Source organism: Molothrus aeneus, chromosome 18 (genome assembly GCF_037042795.1).
Source record: "Molothrus aeneus isolate 106 chromosome 18, BPBGC_Maene_1.0, whole genome shotgun sequence".
NCBI classification, from domain to species: Eukaryota; Metazoa; Chordata; class Aves; order Passeriformes; family Icteridae; genus Molothrus; species Molothrus aeneus.
The window spans coordinates 9,527,568-9,546,319 of NC_089663.1; the positions used below are offsets into that span (position 1 = coordinate 9,527,568).

The 18,752-nt window shown below is 52.5% G+C and overlaps 1 protein-coding gene across 1 annotated transcript in view; it reads right to left on the reverse strand.

Moving 5' to 3' along the window:
* Positions 1 to 2,894: 2,894 nt before the first annotated feature.
* The window catches only part of MYO18B (myosin XVIIIB), a 66,558-nt gene continuing 50,700 nt past the window's right edge, over positions 2,895 to 18,752 (reverse strand). Inside the window, exons 42-46 of the mRNA XM_066562470.1 lie at positions 14,344 to 14,477; positions 11,938 to 11,979; positions 10,643 to 10,804; positions 4,341 to 5,617; positions 2,895 to 3,547 (exon numbers count right to left, since the gene is read on the reverse strand). Of these exons, the coding sequence (XP_066418567.1) occupies positions 4,342 to 5,617; positions 10,643 to 10,804; positions 11,938 to 11,979; positions 14,344 to 14,477 (1,614 nt within the window). The 3' untranslated portion in view covers positions 2,895 to 3,547; position 4,341. The remainder of the gene's footprint in view (positions 3,548 to 4,340; positions 5,618 to 10,642; positions 10,805 to 11,937; positions 11,980 to 14,343; positions 14,478 to 18,752) is intronic.

Sequence of the window (18,752 nt, forward strand, 5' to 3'; positions counted from 1 at the left end):
TTTGGAGGAGGCCACAGAGCACCTCAGGCACGTAGTGGGATTCTCAGGGTGGTCTGGTGCAGGACCAGGAGTTGGATCCATCATCCCTGTGTGTCCCTTCCAACTCAGGAATTCTATGATCTCCTTGATGCTCAGCTCCTGCAAAGTGCTATGGCTAAGGGGGGGTGATGGGGAGCCCAGTGAGGTCTCCAGCCCTGGTACCCACCTCAGCAGGGCCTGGGAATGGCACCCAAGCCTGCCCAGCTCACCTGCACTGCCTCTGGATTCTCCATGAGGGATGGATGTGATGAGCCAGAGGAAGCTCTGCCAGCAGGAAAGCTCCAGGAGTGCTGCAGGATGGCTCTGGACACTCAGTCCTGAGTGATGGGCATCATGTAAAGAAGGAGCTCTCACAGAGATCACTCCTCTGGGGAAAGCTTTCCACAGGCACAGCCAGAGCACAGAGCACGCTTTAATTATGCCAATTAGAGCTTTGGCAGTCTCATTGCTGGATGCTTTTGCATTTGATGTGGAGGCATTTCCCTTTGCCAGGGTCTGCCCCTGCTGGAGAGGGAGGGATGTGGGCACAGGGGTGCTGGGAACAGCCCTCTCCCTTCTCCAGGGGTGACATGGAGCCTCCACACATTCCCCCCCAGGGCCTCCATCCCTGCCAGCAGCACAGGGCAAAGCTCTCGTGTGACTGGATGAGGGAAGAGATGAGGATCTGACTCCGTGTTTCAGAAGGCTTGATTTATTATTTTATGATATATATTATATTAAAACTATACTAAAAGAATGGAAGAAAGGATTTCATCAGAAAGCCAGCTAAGAACAGAATAGGAAAGAATGATAACAAAGGCTTGTGGCTCGGACTCTCTGTCCGAGCCAGTTGGACTGTGATTGGTCATTAATTACAAACAATTCTATGAGACCAATCCCAGATGCACCTGTTGCATTCCACAGCAGCAGATAACCATTGTTTACATTTTGTTCCTGAGGCCTCTCAGCTTCTCAGGAGGAAAAATCCTAAGGAAAGGATTTTTCATAAAAGATGTCTGTGACACTCTTGTGCTGAGAGCAGGTGAACGTGCTAAAACACAGGGGCAATGGGAATAACTCCTGTCCTCCCACTCCAGGCTATAAGTGGCCGTGGTCCTGCTCCTGGCTGGCTCAGCCATCAGTTTTGTGTCTCCTGAGCCTCCCAGGGGGAGCAGGAACCAGAGTTTTCCCCCCTGTGCTGTGCACACACCGTATTTTCCACCAGCCAGCACTGATGGATGGCTGGGTCTCACCATCCATGAGCTTTGCTCTCTGGCTGCTCCAAGGGCAAACAATTCTCTGGACTGAGCCTGCAACGCTCCAGGCCAAGCATCGTTTTTGTCCTGGTTTGTCATTAAAGGATGTGCACAGCCATTCCAAGTGACAGAGCAATTTCCTTTGTGTCCTGCAAAGCAAAAGGAAAAGAAAGAAGTCAGCGTATTACACACAAATCTGCTTTTCTCCCGCAAGTTGAAATAGGAACAGCTTAATTTCCAGCAAAGCCAACGCTGTAGTAATTCCAAATCAAAGGCTTTGTGTCAGAAGAATCATTTTGCCACAGCCACAAATAATGAGCAATTTGTGTCACGTTTGGAGCTGAGATTAAAAAGGAGCTGCAAAGTGACACCTTGGCCGCTGGTGCTTGTAGGTCAGACTTCAGAGGCCAAAGGTGGGGCAGCACTGGATTCCTGCTCCTGGGTGTCCCTTCTCCAGGTGCCACTGGTGTCCCTCCCCTCAGGTGCCACCAGTTGGCTTGGGGCAGACCAAGGAGCCAGGCTGGGAGAGCTGGGAATGTTCCCCTGGAGGAGAGAAGGCTCCAGGGAGAGCTCAGAGCCCCTTTCAGTGCCTAAAGGGGCTCCAGGAGAGCTCAGCAGTGACTTGAGACAAGGGATGGAGGGACAGGACACAGGGAATGGCTTCCCACTGCCAGAGGGCAGGGATGGATGGGATATTGAGAGGAAATCCTTCCCTGTGAGGGTGGTGAGGCTCTGGCACAGGGTGCCCAGAGCAGCTGTGGCTGCCCCATCCCTGGAAGTGTCCAAAGGCAGGTTGGATGGGGCTTGGAGCAACCTGGGACAGTGGAAGGTGTCCCTGCCCATGGCAGGGGGAGGAATTGGATGATTTTTAAGGTCCCTTCCCACCCAAACCCTTCTGTGATTCCCTGGTTCTGTGAAATCCCCCTGGGGAGCAATACTCCCTGCAAAGAGAAAAGCACTTGCTTTTTCCCTCCCAGAAACAGCGGAATCATTTTTTAAAAAAGACCAATTTAAAACTAATTAGAGGCAATTTCTTCATCTGCTGCCTCCTTGCATGAGGCACACGTCCTGAAAGGGACACGTGGGAGCAGAAGGAATGTCACCCTGCCCCCTGCCAGGCTGCCAGCCCTGCGGAGCCGCCGGGAATGGCCGGGAATTGCTGAGCCAGGCGCTGATGTGAGCCCTCATCCCCAGGCTCCCCATCCATCGCTGACAAGGGAAATGCTGCTTGCTGCAAGGCTCTGCTTTAAATGAGAAGTGAAGGTGAAGAATACAACAGGCAAAACAAAATGCTGAACAGTGCCCAACTGGCCTTTCAAGCTGCCACTGCCCGGTGGCTGTCCCAGGGGGGGTTCCAGGAGAACGTGCAAATTGGTGGAAATTTCCTAGCCAAGCAAATGACTTGGAAATGCCTGATGGAGAGGAGAGATTTGTGCATGGACATGGTGTATTCTTTTGCCCCAAACCTCTGATCAAGGAATAAGTTTGGATCTCTTCTAGGAAAGAAGGGGGAGGCTGAGAAAAGAGGCTTTTTTGTGGAAGGAGGTGCTCGGCTCTGCACTGCACAATTTCCACGGACCTGCTCCCATCGTGGGGAAAGGAATAACCAGAAGGGACCTGTGTGTCAAAGAAGCAAATATTTTATTGTGTAAAAACCAAGCAGACATTAAATAGAGCCCCTCCATCGCCCATGTGCCTTGCAAGCCACTGGTATGAGCCCAGGTGTCCCCCACAGGCTGGAGCCATGGAAGCACAGATGGATCCATCAAATACCTGTGGAATTATGAGAGTTTCAGAGCTCTGCTGTTGCTGGGTGTCACACTGAGACCCAAGAGCATCCTCAAGATCAGCTGATTTTTGGGCAGTGCAGTGTGGGATGAGACACCTGGGCTGCAGCTCTGGGTCACAAAGGAGGGGTTTGGTGTCCCTCCAGCTCCTCTCAGAGCGGCTTTCCCAGGCCATGGCACATCCTCAGCATCTGTGGCAGCCGCTGGGTTTGAATTTAAGCACCAACTCCCAAGTCAAACAACTCCAGGAGAACAGGAAAGTCCTTGTCCCCGCGGCTGGCCCTGAGCAAAGCTGGGAAATGGGGCAGGAGCAAGAGGAAACCACGGTATGTCCAGGACCAAAAAAAGTTTGTAGAAGCATCCCATGACTTTTGTGGAGCCATCTGCAGTCTCTGCTCACGTGAGGTGGTTCTGCCAGGAGCAGGGATGCTGTGTGCCCAACATGGCCCCTCATCACTGCGGGCTGGGGCTTGATGGAAATGGATCCTGCAGAAAGTGGAATGTTGTATTATGCAAATTTGCTTCCTGGAAAGAAATGTTTTATTAACATGCGCTCCCTTCGTGTGTTGGCTTAGTCAATTTGGTCACAGCTTGACATCCAATAAGTTACTCTAAAGGCAATGGTTTTACAAAATGTTTTTCTAATCTATTTTAAACACTTAATTACAGTTGTGGCGCATTCATTAGGGACTCCACTTTCAAACCTGGATTGCAGCAATAAATCCTAATTCTCCAAGTGTCAGTTGCAATCCAGACATGGTATCCAAGTGGGTGTCAGAGGCTGTTGAGGGCTGGGGGAAGCACATCTAGGCCAGCTGGGAGCCCCATTCACCAGAGAGGGAACCCCCAGCGTCCAGCCTGAGCTGATTTCTAATCACCAAGAAAGAAAATCACCCAAAAGAAACTTGGGCATCTGAGGAGGGAGCGCTTGGGGGGATGAGTCTGCCATGTGCTGGAGTGGCAGCTGAGGGATGCTGGTTTTGGGAAACCCCAGTGAATTCTGAGCTGGTGCTGTGGACAGCTCTGGGGCTGTCCCTGGCACCAGCAGTGTCCCCATTGCAGCTCCAAAGGTGCGAAGGCAAGGGGTGACCAGTCCCAGTGCCACACACCCCGAGGGACATCCTGGGATGCTCTGACACACAAGGACGAGCATGGGGACTCCTGCTGTCCCGAGCTATCCTGTCCCCACACACTCCCCAGCAGCACCAGCACAGCCGCCGAGCCTCGGGGCCAGCACCCACAGCTCTGAGCCCGTGCCATCACTGCCTGGCACACTTACCTTATTCTTTACCCAGGTATTTCTTCATGATGCTGCTGACATCGTCCTCCCTGCCCTCGGCCTCGGCTCGGCGGCTCATGGCGCTGCCCTGGCTGCCGGCCCTGCCGCTGGAGCCCTCCCCGGCCGCCCTCGGGGGCTGCGGCCGCCGCTTGATGCTGTCGGCGCTGCGGGAGGAGCGGTGCGAGCCCGAGGATGAGGAGGAGTCAGAGACGTCCCCGGGCTCTTCCCCGCACTTGGCCGCGCCCTTGGTGTCAGAGGGCTCCAGGCTGCCCGAGGCGATGGCCTCGTCCTCGAAGCGCACGGTGAGGGCCCGGTGCTCCCTCCTGTCCCTGCGGGCCCTGGCCAGGCTGCTGGCGGAGCGCGACTTGCGGATGGCCGGCAGGAAATCATCGAAGTCGACCTTGGTTCTCCTCTCGTAGTTGAGGGTGGGGATTCTCCAGCTGAAGGGGTCGCTCCCCTTCCCCTCGCCCAGCCCATCGCTGGACAGGGAGCTCAGCAATCCCTCCGGCTCCTTCCCCAGCTCCACATCCTCCAGAGAGGGTTCCAGGCAGCTCCTCCAGGAGCTCAGCCGCGGCACCTCCATCCCGGCAGCCGGGGAGCTCGGCCGGCGGCCGGAGCCGTCGAGGGCCGGCAGGAGGGACTCGTAGGAGCCGAATTTCGATGCCATTTTCAGCGCGGGGGAACGCGGGGGCTCGGCCGGCTCCGAGGCCATGCTCCGCAGGCTGGAGGAGCGGGTGAGGCTGGCACCAGCTCCATCTCCATCCCCTGCCTGATCCCCCTCCAGCCTCCCCGGGGGCTCCTCGGCCGCCAGGGCAGCCCTGGAGCGCCGCAGGGCCGCGGCACCGGTGGTGCGGTAAATGGGCAGCGGGGAGGCGTCCCCCAGCCCCGGCTCCCGCTGCCGCCGCAGCTCCTCCACGTACTCGGAGAGGGCGGCAGAGCTGGGCACCGGCCCCGAGGCCACCGAGACCGACCCCGAGGCCACCGAGAGCCTCCTCCTGCTGGGCACCGGCGGGGACACCGCGCTGGGGAACCTCCCGTCCGCAGCCGGGGAGCCGCCCCGGCGCAGCAGCGATGGGGATGTGTCTCCTATCCTATCCACGGGCTTCTTTGGGCTCTCCAGCTGCTCTTCTTCTGCCTGAGGTTTTCCATATTCCCGTCTTCTGGCCCCCAGCAGGGGACTCGTTGTCCTGACCGGGTCCGCAGCCTCGGCGGGGCGGGCAGAGCTCCGGGAGGAGAGGGGGCGGCTCAGAGCGGGGTCCTTGGTGTCTCTGCTCACCCTGAACAAGAGAAACCCGTGTTAGTTTAGCTTGTGGGATTCCCAGTGAGCGGGATGCCATCCAGCAAGGACAAGGCTGAGCAGTGAAAAGCTGGCATTGCCGTGGGAGTCTCGGGATGAACTCACTACTGCATCCAGCAGTTGGGCAATGCCCAAGGATGTGATCTTAAATGAGCCCAGGCCAGCCAGCCTGGATAATTCCTGGTGTAGAGCGTGTGGTGTGACCAGCTTCAGCTCTGCCAAGCCAGCACTTACCTCCAAATATCCTTCTTCTTGACGGATTACAGCAATATGTAGGATTTATTTTATTTCTGTCAAAGATTATTCACTAAAATTTTATGAAAGCGGCTCGCAGCACACCCCCGACACATCTCAATGTTATTGCTGGGCATGTTTCACCCAGGCTGCTGCTCAAACAGCAGCCCTGCTACACCTGAATCTGATGTTCCTGCACAGTGAGGGGGGCTGGCCAGACAAGGGATCACATCCCAAACAAGGGATGATGCAGGAACCACATGGGATCCACCTGCCACAGGGATGGGGGGACTGCGGTCACCAGTGGGCTTGGGGTCACTGGTGTCACTAAGACCCTGCTGGGACACTTTTTGATCCCCTCCAAGCATTGGCTTTGTGGCACTGTCCCCACTCCCAGGTACCCCATCACTGCCAGCCGAGGGAAACGAGGTCTGGCCGTACTGGGATGTGAATTTGGGAAAGAAAGGAGGAGGGGAAAAGAGGGAACAGGGCAGAGCAAAGCAGCAGGACCCAAACAACAAAGGAATCTCTGGGAGGGAGCAGCAGCGATGAGGGTTCCTGCCCTGGGAATGCCGCTGTTGCCATGGGAATGGGGTGGGAGGGGATCATCCCGGGACGCTCGGACCAGGCTCTGCCGCTGAGCCGTGAAATAATTTACATACCCAGATGGGCTGAAGACAAACTCCAGAGCTGGGGAATGCGGGATTGCAGAAGGGAAGGGGCAGTGGAGCAGCTCCAGCTTCCTGGTGCCCCCCTGAACTGGTACCCACGCCTTTCCCTGCCCATTTAACCAGCCTAAATCACTTGATTATTCAACACAAAAGGAATTAACCAGAGATTTCATCTCCCTGAATCACTGCACCCTTCAGGTCCATCCCATGCTGACACTGCTGAAGCACCACAGCTGATTAATAGTTTGAGGCATTTCCAATAATGCTGGATTTTAGGATCCTAAATTGCATCTTACTTAAATGGCTGGCGTAATCCTTCGGTGAGGTTTTGTACAGAAATTGCTCCATTCATTCTGCACGTTTCCAAATAATATTGTAACCTGTGTGCTGCATTAATGGCTTTCATAAATTAAACACCGGCATCAGGGTTTTTATTTGGGTTTTAAGGCTGAGATAAAAGCAAGTGGAGATGTGAGAACCACTAATGGGCTGTGAACAAGGACTGAACACACTGTATTTATTGTCCTGTTCAACATGACTGACAGGTACTGCTTTCCTGAATACCTTCAGAGTCTGAAATGGAGTGAAAGCTGCAAAGGTGGGATTGCTCCAGCTTCCATGACTGGCCCAGAGCCCAAGCAGGGACTTCACACTCTCCATGCCCTGGTTTCCAGTGAAAGGCCAAGACTGTCCTATCCATCCTTGTCTCTCCCAAAAGTTCCCATTTTCTGCACCCATCAAACTGCCAGAGGCAGGGTTGGATGGGATATTGGGAAGAAATTCTTCCCCGTGAGGGTGCTGAGGCCCTGGCACAGGGCGCTCAGAGAAGCTGTGGCTGCCCCATCCCTGGAAGTGTCCAAGGCCAGGCTGGATGGAGCTTGGAGCAACCTGGGATAGTTGAAGGTATCCCTGCCCATGGCAAGGGGTGGGATTGGATGATTTTTAGGGTTCCTTCCCACCCTAACCATTCCGTGATTTAATTGCTCCCTTATGCCTACCAAAATCATGTCTCACCTTCCTCATCCTCATCCTCCTCACATGGCAGGACACAAGAGCCAGATGGTCACCCCCCATCCTGCAGCATCCTCTGCTCATCCCTAAATTCCTGTCTGATTCCCAGCACGAATCCCCAGGGCTCAGAGGGACCCCAGGAAATCACAGGCAGCCCCAAAAGAAGGTGGTGCCACAGGAGGCAGGACCCTTGGCCCCTCCAGCCCTGAGCAGAGCCCTGCTCCTCCACCATCCTCAGGGAAGATGATTTTCCCAGCAAAAGATGCCTGGGAGGCACCTGGAAGCCAACAGAGCTCTGCAATCTGCCATTCACACCAAACCAAATGACATACAACAATAATTAGCGAAGATTACATAGCAATTAGCATGATTGCAATTATACCAGTTGAAATCATTTATACAATAAAATCCACACATGCTTTGCAACACATGACCAGGGCCGAAAGTGTGGCTGGGATGCTTTTCCTGGGAGCTGATAGATAAAACCAAGACAGCTCAGTTTCAGGGAGGGAAGAGACATTGGCCTCATTTCTGTCAGAAGAGGATTTTCTTGTCACACCATCATCTACACAAGAGCTCCCAGTTTCCCACGTAATGATTTGCTTCTGACACAATCGTGGTTAAAAATAAACCTGTCGGATCCCCAGCAGCCTTGGGACCAGGGCTCCTGGTTTTGTCAGCCAAGGTGGGAGGGGAATTGCATGTCAGGGTGATCCTGGGGTGATGCCAGGGCTGTGGATGCCCCAGTCCTGTGGGATGCAGGATGGAGAGGCAGATCCTGGGCTGTGGATTCCCTCCCTGACTGCACCCCTGGATAACCTCCCATCCCAGCACAACCCTGACCTGCCTGGAAAAGACCAGAACAAATACATAAACTTTTAAATTGGCTTCTTAATAATAATATTTTAAAAAAAATCATATTTATCCCAACCCTGAGCTGTGTCATATTTATGGAGGCTTAGTTCTGCTGGCCAGCGTTTTGTACAGGAATTTAAATAGCAGAGAATTAAAGGCAACGTTAATCAAAGCTCTCCCTCCTGTAAGCACAGGGGTGATAAGAGCTCCCTGCTCTCCTCTGCCTCTTGGCAGCTGTTTGTTCAGCAAACAGCCCAGATGTGGTGCTGAGCAGCCAACACGAGCAGGACTCGTTTTTCATTACTGGGAGCTTGTGTAAGACAAAGGAATCTTAATAAGGAAGAGCTCGTTTCCCTGATCTCATTTTTATTACCTCCAGTCTCGTCTCCTGTTTGTTTGGATTTCATCCCCTCCTCGCTCGATTTCCATGCTAGATGAGCTGCAGCCAAACACAGCTCCCACACCAGCATTTGCAATCTGCCCCTTCTCAAGCCCCAGGACAGAGGGTGATGCTCACACTGTGGCCAGGGCTCAGGACAAAAATTTGCTTTGGGCTCAGGACAAAGGCCACAGGCAGCCCAGCAAACCCCAGAATCCCTGAGGCTGGAGAAGAATCCAGGAGCACCGAGTCCAAGCTGTGACCAATCCCCACCCTGTCACCTGCCCAGAGCACTGAGTGCCACCTTCCTTAGGGATGGGGCCTCCAAACCTCCCTGGGCAGCCCCTGCCAAGGCCTGACCACCCTTTCCATGAGGAAATTCCTCCCACTGCCCAACCTGAAAGCCTGCATATCTTCTATAAATCCAAGCTGTTTCAGCTCAGAAATAAGGTATTGGGCACAATGCCTGTTTTTCTGTCATTCATTAATGACCAGAGCTGGGTCATTTGGACCAAAGCCTCCTCAGCAGCACTTAGGAAGGGCTTTATTTATTGTGCAGGGTGCCAGTGAGCTCAGCTCACTGGTCTCAGGGCTCCCACTCATCACTGGTCTATGGGAGTTGAAATGAGATGATTTTTAATGTCCCTTCCAACCCAAACCATTCCAGGATTCTGTGACCTCCCCACAGGTCTCTGCCCTGCCTGGCTGCTCTTAAACTCTGCCTTGTACCTCCCCAGACTGCTCCAGCTCACCCAGGGTGTTTCCTGCAGGGGATCATCATTTCTGACAAGAGCCATTCTCCTGTACAAGGCAGGTGGGGGCTGTGGGGATGGAGCTCTCCAGAATCAGAGCAGGGAGATTAATACTAATGTCTGCAGTGAAACTGTGATCACAACCCCGACAAATCCTGTCACCTTGGAGCATCTACACCTGCAGGGAGCTGTGCACAGCCTCAGCCTGGCACCTGCCCTGGTTATGGGGAGAAAAACTGGAAAAGTGGTGATGCATGTCTTGAGACAGCATCCCTGGGGGAGCAGCAGGGTGGGGAGGTCCTGAACCGCAGGGGCTGTGAGCAGGGGCACTGCCAGCCCTGCCACCCTGAATTTCAGCCCTGCCCACCCTGAGTTTGGATGGCTGGCACCTCGTCCACCTTCCCTACAGGGGGATGATGCTCTCTGGAGCCCACTCTGCTCCCTGCCCCAGGACTCCATCCCTGCTCTATCTCTGCCCTCACAAACCTCCTACACCCTCCTCCACCCTCACCAGCTCCCTCCACAGTGCAGCCCCAGACCCTGATTTACAGAGTTTTTCCAAACTCACGCCATGTGATTGCTTCACACACGAAACACACGAATTTCTCTGTGACACAGAAATGGAGTTTTTCTCTGGACTGGGTGGTCCCTCTGATAGGCACCAATTCAGGATGGGCACCCACAGAGCAAAGCAGGGACATTTGGGCTGTGCAGGTGCTTGGGCCCCTCTCCATCTCTCCCCCAGCCTGTCATCATCACCACCAAAAATTAACATGTTTGATATTAGACCAGTAGAAAACGCATCCCTCTCCCTCAGCAGCGAGCATATGGCATACAAATCCTCAAATAGGCTGCAATGCCTCTTTAAATTATCTCCAGAGAACACATCAAGGGATATTTTCCTGCTTGAAGCACGTTTTTGATGTAGTGACTTTCATCTGGTGTTTCACTGATCCCGGCGTAGCAGTGACTGCCTCCCTTGATTTGATGTTTTTGACATTAAACACCCCAGGTCCCTCTGAGCTCCGTCCTGCATGTCCCAAGAGGAAGCCCCCCCAGCTCAGCACCCCCCAGCACCCCCAGGATGGGCTGGGGTCCCTCACCTGAGGCTCTGGGTGCTGCGGCTGCCCACAGACGGTGCTGAAACGCTCCCGGCCACGCTGGCACTCAGCAGGGACGTCCAGCCTGAGGAGGAGCTCGGCCAGGACTTGACGCTCTCTGCAGGCTCCAGGCTGAGCACGGAGCCAGCAGTGGAGCAGGCATCCCTGAGGGGACAGGAGAGACGTTCTTAGTGGACGCTCCTCTGTGGGGTTAACAAGATACTCGATGCTGTGCTTGTTTGATTTGTCGTGTATCGGTGATTTGTTAATAATGTAAGCTTGCGTCGTGGAGGGAGGACCCTGGTTACTCATTCTGGCATTAATTCTCCTATTTGAATATAGGTTAGCCTATTAATGGGAAGGGAGTCATAAAGTTCTTGTATTTTTGTCCTGTAGAGCTTTAACGCACTCTTTGTTGGTGGCTGCTTGAGGGCCCACAATGTAATTGGGAAATCAGTATTTATCCTCTCTTAAAGATTGTATTCTTTTTTAAAGGAGCTGTACCTCCTTTAAACAGCCCTTAATTAGCTTCATTAGGGTTTGTAGGTTTTCCTTGGAGAAGAATTAAGAGTGAACTTATATTCATTTTGGGTTGTGGGTCACTCTGATGGTGGCACAGGGCACAGAGTGGGGTGGTGCTCACACCTCCACCACAGCAGCTGGTTTGTGGCACCAGCAGAGGGAAAAGAAACCTTTCCAGGCAGCCTGGTTGCTGCCACTCATTATTTCCTCAAGCTTTTGCAAGTGCCCTGTAGACCCTGAGCAGGAAAACCCTGCACTGCCTGTGGAGTGCAGTGACAGAGCCAGCGTGACCCCAGGCACCCCACAGAGCCCTACACACCCCTGGGACTTCCCCAGGGCTGGAACTGCAGTGACAGAGCTGCTGCCACCCTGGGTACCTGACAGGGCCCTGTGCACCCCTGGGATACCCCAGCCCACCCAGCAGGAGCCCCCAGACCACGTGTAGGGGATGAAATCCTTTAGGATCTCAGTTTTCCTTCAAAGCCACAGATCATCTTTATAATCTCTCAAAGCACAGCCCAGAGGAGTGGAAGCATCCCTTGGGATAAGAGCCAGAGCTCACAGGGAGTGGGAGTGGGTCAATGGGCCACATCTGGATGCCAGTGTGAGCCCTGCCCATGCAGCTGCAGCAGACACTGCTGCAGTGAAATCCTAAAGGATTTTTTCACAAAAAAAAAAAAAAAAAAAAAAAAAATATCCTCATTTCAGCAGCTGGTGGTCCCTGAGCTGTGGCAGAAGCAGCCCAGGCTCTGTCACCATCTCCTGGGGTCACTCACGTGTCTCTCCTGGAGCACAGCGACTCCCGCGCCGTCCGCACGCTGCAAGGAGCAGGGACAGGGTCAGGGGTGGCTCCTGGGGACCACAAACCCACTGATCCTAAACTTCCCAGCAGGTGCAAAACTTCCCAGACCAAGCCAGTGTGGCCAGGGCAGGAGTTGGTTTGAGCCAGGTGTCTTAGGCTGCAAGATGTAGCTGGGGGTGTGTATTGAGTATTCTATTTTCTGTAATTCCTGTTCCTTTACCTTTGCCTGAGAGCCCCTAAATTCCAAAATTCCAATAATTCAGAGGGAAGGGGTTTAGATATTCCATTTCCTGCCTTCCTTAGCAGACAGCTGTCTGCTCAAACCGAGACATTGGGGAACACTCCCAAAACAGCCCCAGGGAGTGGGGCTGGAGACCCCTCCCTGCTCCCTGCAGGGGAAAAAGGAGGGAGCAGAACGGGGAGCGATGCTCGGGGAGTGATGCTCCTCCCCGGGGCTGCCTTCCCTGCCGGGAAGCACTTCTCACCTCCACTGATGCATCAATTGCATTGGAAATCACTCTTCTTTTGGGAAGCACTGAGTGTCTAAGCTCACGGTTTCTATCTCACCCTTCCCTGGTTTAATCACCACACAGAGCAAGTGGTGACAAGCACACCTCAGCTTTATTTTTCTTTTTTTTTTTCCTCTTTTAAACTCATTCCTCTGTTTGGTCTCCATTTGTCATGAAGCCCCTTTAGCTGCATGGCAGAGGGGAAAATTGAAGGGCTTTAGAAATAACACCTGAAAAATGCACTGGAATTCTTTCCTCATTTTTTTCCTAGTAAAGCCCTCTATCCAATCACCCAGTTTCACTGGCTCTGCAGCTCCTGGGGATGATCAAAACAGGATTTTCACTCAATGAAAATCACTGGGGGCACCAACAAACAGCTGCCAGGAACCTGCTGTACAAATGGGTTTATTCCCACCCTTTTTGCTCACTTTAAACTGGGCCACCCAGGATGAATTCAAGAGTGACACTTCCCATGAAACCTTCCATTGACATGAAGATTTTCTGCTCCTAGCAGGGCAAACATGTGAGGGTGAGGACATGAAACTACCCTGGCATTGCCCCTTCCTCAGCAGAGAGCAGCTGAGCCCCCCAGCTCCCCCAGTTCCCCCAGTGTTGGAGCCCAGAACATCCCTCTGGCTGTCCTGAGCAGCCAAGACTCCTGCAGGGGTCTCAGAGACCCTGGCACACAGCCCAAAATGCCCCTGAGGTTTTGATTATGACCCGTGGAGCAAGTTACCAACCTTAGATGAAGATCTGCAAGCCACGACAAATTAAGAAGAATGCTAGTGAATTTATCACAAGGTGAAAAAGGAGATTTTGGGGTTTTTAGAATGGGGGTTCAGGGGGCAGGATGGAGGGATCTGGGCATGTCCAGCCTTTCTCCTTCTTGGCCTCCATCTTCTGCTGTGATGTTGGCACTTTTAGATTGGTTTAGAGTAGAAGCTCACTGTCTAACATAGGTGATAGGTATTGGGAAGTAATTGCAAACATTGTGTACGTAGTTTTTAGTATAAAGACATAACACTGCCCTGGGGGCAGGCAGAGTGCCTGCTGGAACTGTCCTGCTGGATGGACCTCGGCAGGGCAGGAGAAAGAATTTTATAGATAAGGAACAATGAACAACCTTGAGACCGAGAAATTAAGAGCCCTGACTCCTTCTTCAAGCGCCAGGCTGGGAAAAGAGACTTTTGAACTTTTCTTGGGGTCACTCTGATAAGCCAGAGATCCCGACACCCCAGCTCCCCCCTCTCAGGTTTCTGTTGATATTTGCTGCCCCAAGATGTGCAGGATGTCTCTGCTTCGGCCCGCACAACTGAAGAATGAGTCCAGACTCTTCACTTTTCGGTATAATTCTTATCTATAAAATTTTCTCTCTACCCAGCCAAGGTCTGCTCAGCAGGGCAGCCACAGGCACTCTGACCACTCCCGAAGTGGTGTTGTCTTTTTGTACTACAAACTACATATAACATATTTACACTTAATTCCCAATACCCGTCACCTATGTTAGACAGTGCACTTCTACTCTAAACCAATCCCAAAGTGCCAACAGTACTGCAGAAAATGGAGAACAAGAAGAAGAAAGAAAGGCTGGACACGCCCAGATTCCTCCATCTTGTCCCCATAACCCCCATACCAAAAATCCTAAAATCTACATTTTCACCCTGTGATCATTTTGTTATTACACCATTCACACCTGTGTGACTTTCACGTCCTCATACAAAGCTGGCAACTTGCTCCAAGGGTCAAAATCAAATCCCCAGGTGTTCTGGGCAGCATGCCAGGGTCTCCGAGCCCTCTGACGAGGTTCTCAGCAACTCTGGACATCCAAAAGGATGCGCTGAGTTCCGACAGCCCCCAGCCCTGCTCCTCACCTGTCAGCGTCGCTGTCGTCGCTGTCCCGCAGCCCCTCCAGGGCCACCTGCAGGTCTGCGATGCGGCGGATGGAGGTGCCCAGGTCAGCCTGCAGCCCCTGCCTCGCCTCTGCCAGCTCTGCCAGCTGCTGCTCCTGCACGGGGGACACCAGGAGAGGGTCTGCACCTGGCATGGGGACTGCTGAACCATCCCACACCCAGCCCAGTGCTGCCGGTAGGGGCTGGTTAGAGGCACGGTGCCCTGTGGTGCCTGTGAACATAAACTGCATCTTCCAGCACCTTCCAGTCCTTAAAGGGGCTCCAGGAGAGCTGGGGAGGAATTCTGGATAAGGCCATGGAGTGACAAGACAGAGGGAATGCTACCCACTGTCAGAGGCAGGGTTAGATGAGATATTGGGAAGAAATTATTCCCTGGGAGGGTGGTGAGGCCCTGGCACAGGGTGCTCAGAGAAGCTGTGGCTGCCCCATCCCTGGAAGTGTCCCAGACCAGCTTGGACAGGGCTTGGAGCAGCTGGGACAGTGCAAGGTGTCCCTGCCATGGCAAGGGGTGAGACCAGATGAGCTTTGAGATCCCTGCAACCAAAACCATCCCACGATTAACAATCTGACACGACCCACACAGTTCCATGGACCAACATCGCCCACCTTGCACACCAAGGACACCAGCCAGGCCCTGCACCCTCGCTCATCACATTCCACACCCTTCCTGCTGCTCCCAGGCCATCACAGGGCAGAGAGGAGGGAGCAGCAGATCCACAGTGATGGAAGCTGCCAGCTGTGAAATCGCCACGGCGGCGGTGACAAGGTGAGGGATGACTTGAGACAGGCCAGGGCACAGGAGCTGGCACACTGTCACAGTAAATAATGGAAGGCCTGGAATCACCAGGCACACAGGGCCCTGGGGGAAGAGCATCTCAGTTCATCAAAACACGGAAAGGAACAGCCCAGTTTGGGTGTCACAGCAGCTCCTGGGAACGCGCTGGCGTTGGGGAAAACCTCACTGCTGCTGAGAAGTTTTCTGAAACTTGGTGTTTCCAAGCCCTCCACTTCCCTCCTGGCTCAGGCAGAAGGTGGAAAGGAGCAGTTTCATCAAGGGAAGTGTTTCATCAAGGACTGCAGGGGCTCAGAACGGGACTCACAGTGAAACACCAACCCTGAGAGGAGGAAAGAGCCCCAAGCTCCGGGTGCCCACGTGCCTGGGTTCAGTACTTGGGACTGCAGGAGCAGGGAGTGGAACTGCTGCCTGATAAGAGCTGAGCCCTTCCACAGGCTGATAAGAGCCTCTATTGACTCACCTGCAGGCTATGGCACAAATCAAATACAGTTCAGTGGCTGCATTTAATTCCACACCTCTGTCCTGCTGTTGTTAACAGGGATGGGCAGGGAGGCACAGAACAGTATCCCCTTCCCAGCACCTCAAACCCACTTCTCTGGCCACAGACACAGAAAACCCCTGGGATGGCTGTGGGAGCAGCAAACAGAATGTCCTGGGGGCTGGAGGGGTCCCCCCTGAGCTCGCTGCCTTCTGCATGAGCCTGGGAATGCTGAGAGGGAAGGGACCACCCCAGGTGATGCTGCTGAGCTGGGGCTGCCCCTGGCACCCCCAGGACACCCCTGGCACCCCCAGTTTGTGGCACACACACTGGTGGCCTCGAGAGAGGGACCTGGGGTGACACTGAGGTCCCCTCCCCGCCTGAGGGGTGATTTAAATGTGAGCCAGAAAACAGAGCTGACACTGCTCAACCCCCCATCCCAGCTGTCCCAAATCTCATCCACGGAGACACCTCATGTTTCTCTCCATACCCTACAATTGTCTCAAGGAAAGGAATAATTTTGCCACAGTGATTCAATTTCAGATGGAAAAACACTGCCTGCAGAGCACAAATTGACAAGGCCCAGCACCAGGCCCCTGGCACCCAGGGAGCTGCTGGACACCTTTGACACACACGTTGTTTCTATCTAAATGTAAATCCAAGGAGCTTTTCTCTTTTCACACAGTCCCTGGGCTGAGCACTGACACCCTCACACTGGGCAGAGCTGGCTTTTTGTTTCCTCTGAGCAGAAAATGGGGAGAAATAAAGGGGAAAAGTCAAATTATTGGGCAATCTGCACCATGAGGGACCTGAGGGGCTAAAAGGAGCATCCTCTGCTGTTAAACCCCTTTTGGCACCAGCATCTCTGGCTGCTCCCACCAAACCAGTCAGACATGCACAGCAGGACCAGCCTGACCAGCTCAGAACCCCTGGCTGATGTATATTTCATCATCAATAAATAAAATATATATTCTGCCTGGTTCTGAATACATTTCCAAACCAGATTCTCCCGTTCACACCGGGGGAGAGATTGCCCCAGAGCAAAGGACTGGCTCTGCTGGTGGGTCAGAAACCATGGTTTTGGAAGGCTGAGGTTGATTCCTGCTGACAGGGAGCCTGGATTAAAGGTTTCCCCGAGACAAGAGGACAGGAGCTCACTCAGTGATGCTCCACAGGGAGCTGCTCTCACTCCTGAAAATATTCTGCACATCCCTCATGGAAGGGGATTTCTAAACCTTCTTTTCCTTAAGAGGCTCTTTTTTTTTTTCCCCCAGCTAATTCTGTCTCAGAATTATCTGAAGAGAGGTTAAAAGGAGATAAACAAAACCAGCAGTGAAATGATCCCTGGGACTCCAAAGGATTCCCAGGCCAGCACCACGTCCTTGTCACCACTTGGTGTTTCTGTATTTTTGTTTGTGTTTCTGCTGTGACAACACCACCTCTGCTCGCTCCCATCCACCTCAAGTGTAATCTAATTAGTCCAACTTGGATCCCTTTTCTTCTAATAACTGAGCCTGCACCTGCAGAACTCATCCATCATGATTATTTTTAATTAAGCCGTTAACTCGCGGGGTTTGGGGAAAGTTTGAAGTGACAAAATTCGCCGGGTTGAAGGCTGGAGTGTGAGCACCGTGTAATTGGTGCGTGAGCAGCTGATGGAATCCTGAGGAATTGACTCTTTTAAAGGCAAAGCAGACTCACAACAGCCCTAATTAGCAAATAGGCAGCAGAGCTTTCACTCCTGGCTCCTCCATCACCTCTGAGGACAGGCTGCCTTTGATGGTAATTGTCCTTGCAGCTCCTCAAAGGCGTCCAGCTCCCACTGCGCTGGAAGCGTCAAAAAAAAAAAAAAAAAAAAAAAAAACCAAACCAAGAAAACCCCCCCAAAAAAACCACAAACAAAAACAAAAACATCAACCCAAAAAACCCCCCAAAAAAAAACCAAACCCAAAAACAAAAACCAAAAAACCACAACACACTCCAAAAAAAAACACCACCAAAAAACAAACACAAGAAAAAACACAAAAAAAAACCCCAAAACCCCAAACCAAAACAAAAAAAAACCAAAACCAAAAAAAGCCAAAAAATCCCCAAAACAAACCCCCCCAAAAATAAAAAAACCACCCTAAACAAAACAAAAAGTGCCCCAAAAAATAAAAAAAAACAAAACCCCTAAAAAATAAAAAAGCACACACAAAAAACCCCACCAAAAAACCATAAAAACCAAAAAAAACCAAAAATACACACACACAAACATAAAAAAGCATAAGAAACAAAAAAACCCCCAAACACACACACAAAACCCCCCAAAAATTTAAAATAAACAAACAAACAAAAAACCCAAACAAACAAACCCCAAAAAACACACCAAAAAAATCACACACACAAAAAATAACCACCAAAAATAAACCCCTTTATAGTTTGCAAGTGACCAAAAACCCCTAATCCAGCTCTGTTGTGTTACACAACGTGGCCCTAGCAGGGCCAGGGCAAAAGATCTGCCAGCAAAAGAACGAGGAAAAAAAAAAAAAAAAGGTTATTTACACTATTTACACTGAGCCTCTCACAAAAAAAAAACAAAAAACCCAAAAAAAAAAAACCAAACTTGTGAAGAATATCTTCACACCTGTGCCTCAGTTTTCTGTAAAATGAGTTAATTATTGTGCTGATGAGTTTCACAGCTTCATTAAAGAAAGCTGATTTTCGTACAGCACCCACCAGCCCCCCTGGTGTTCTTGGGGGAGGGTTCAGTGGAGCTGTGCTGGAGACAGAGGGACAGGAGGGGACCCAGAAAGTCCCTGGCCAGCCAGGGCTTCATCCCAGCTGGGTCAGCCCCTGTTTTTCCCTAAGCATTTCACCAAGAAGGCACCTGGCTCTCCAGGAGGAGAGACCTGAGCAGCTCCTGCCCATGGCTGGAGCCCATTGCTGAGTTTCCATCCCAGAGCCCTCATCCAGATGTTCAAATTCTGCCCTGAAATCCGAGCCGTGCAGGCAGCACCGCCAGCACCATCCTCCCCTAAGAGCAGCCTCAGGAGGGAGACCCAGACCCTGGGACAGCCGCTCATTGTCCCACATTCCTGCTGCTCCCAGCTCTTC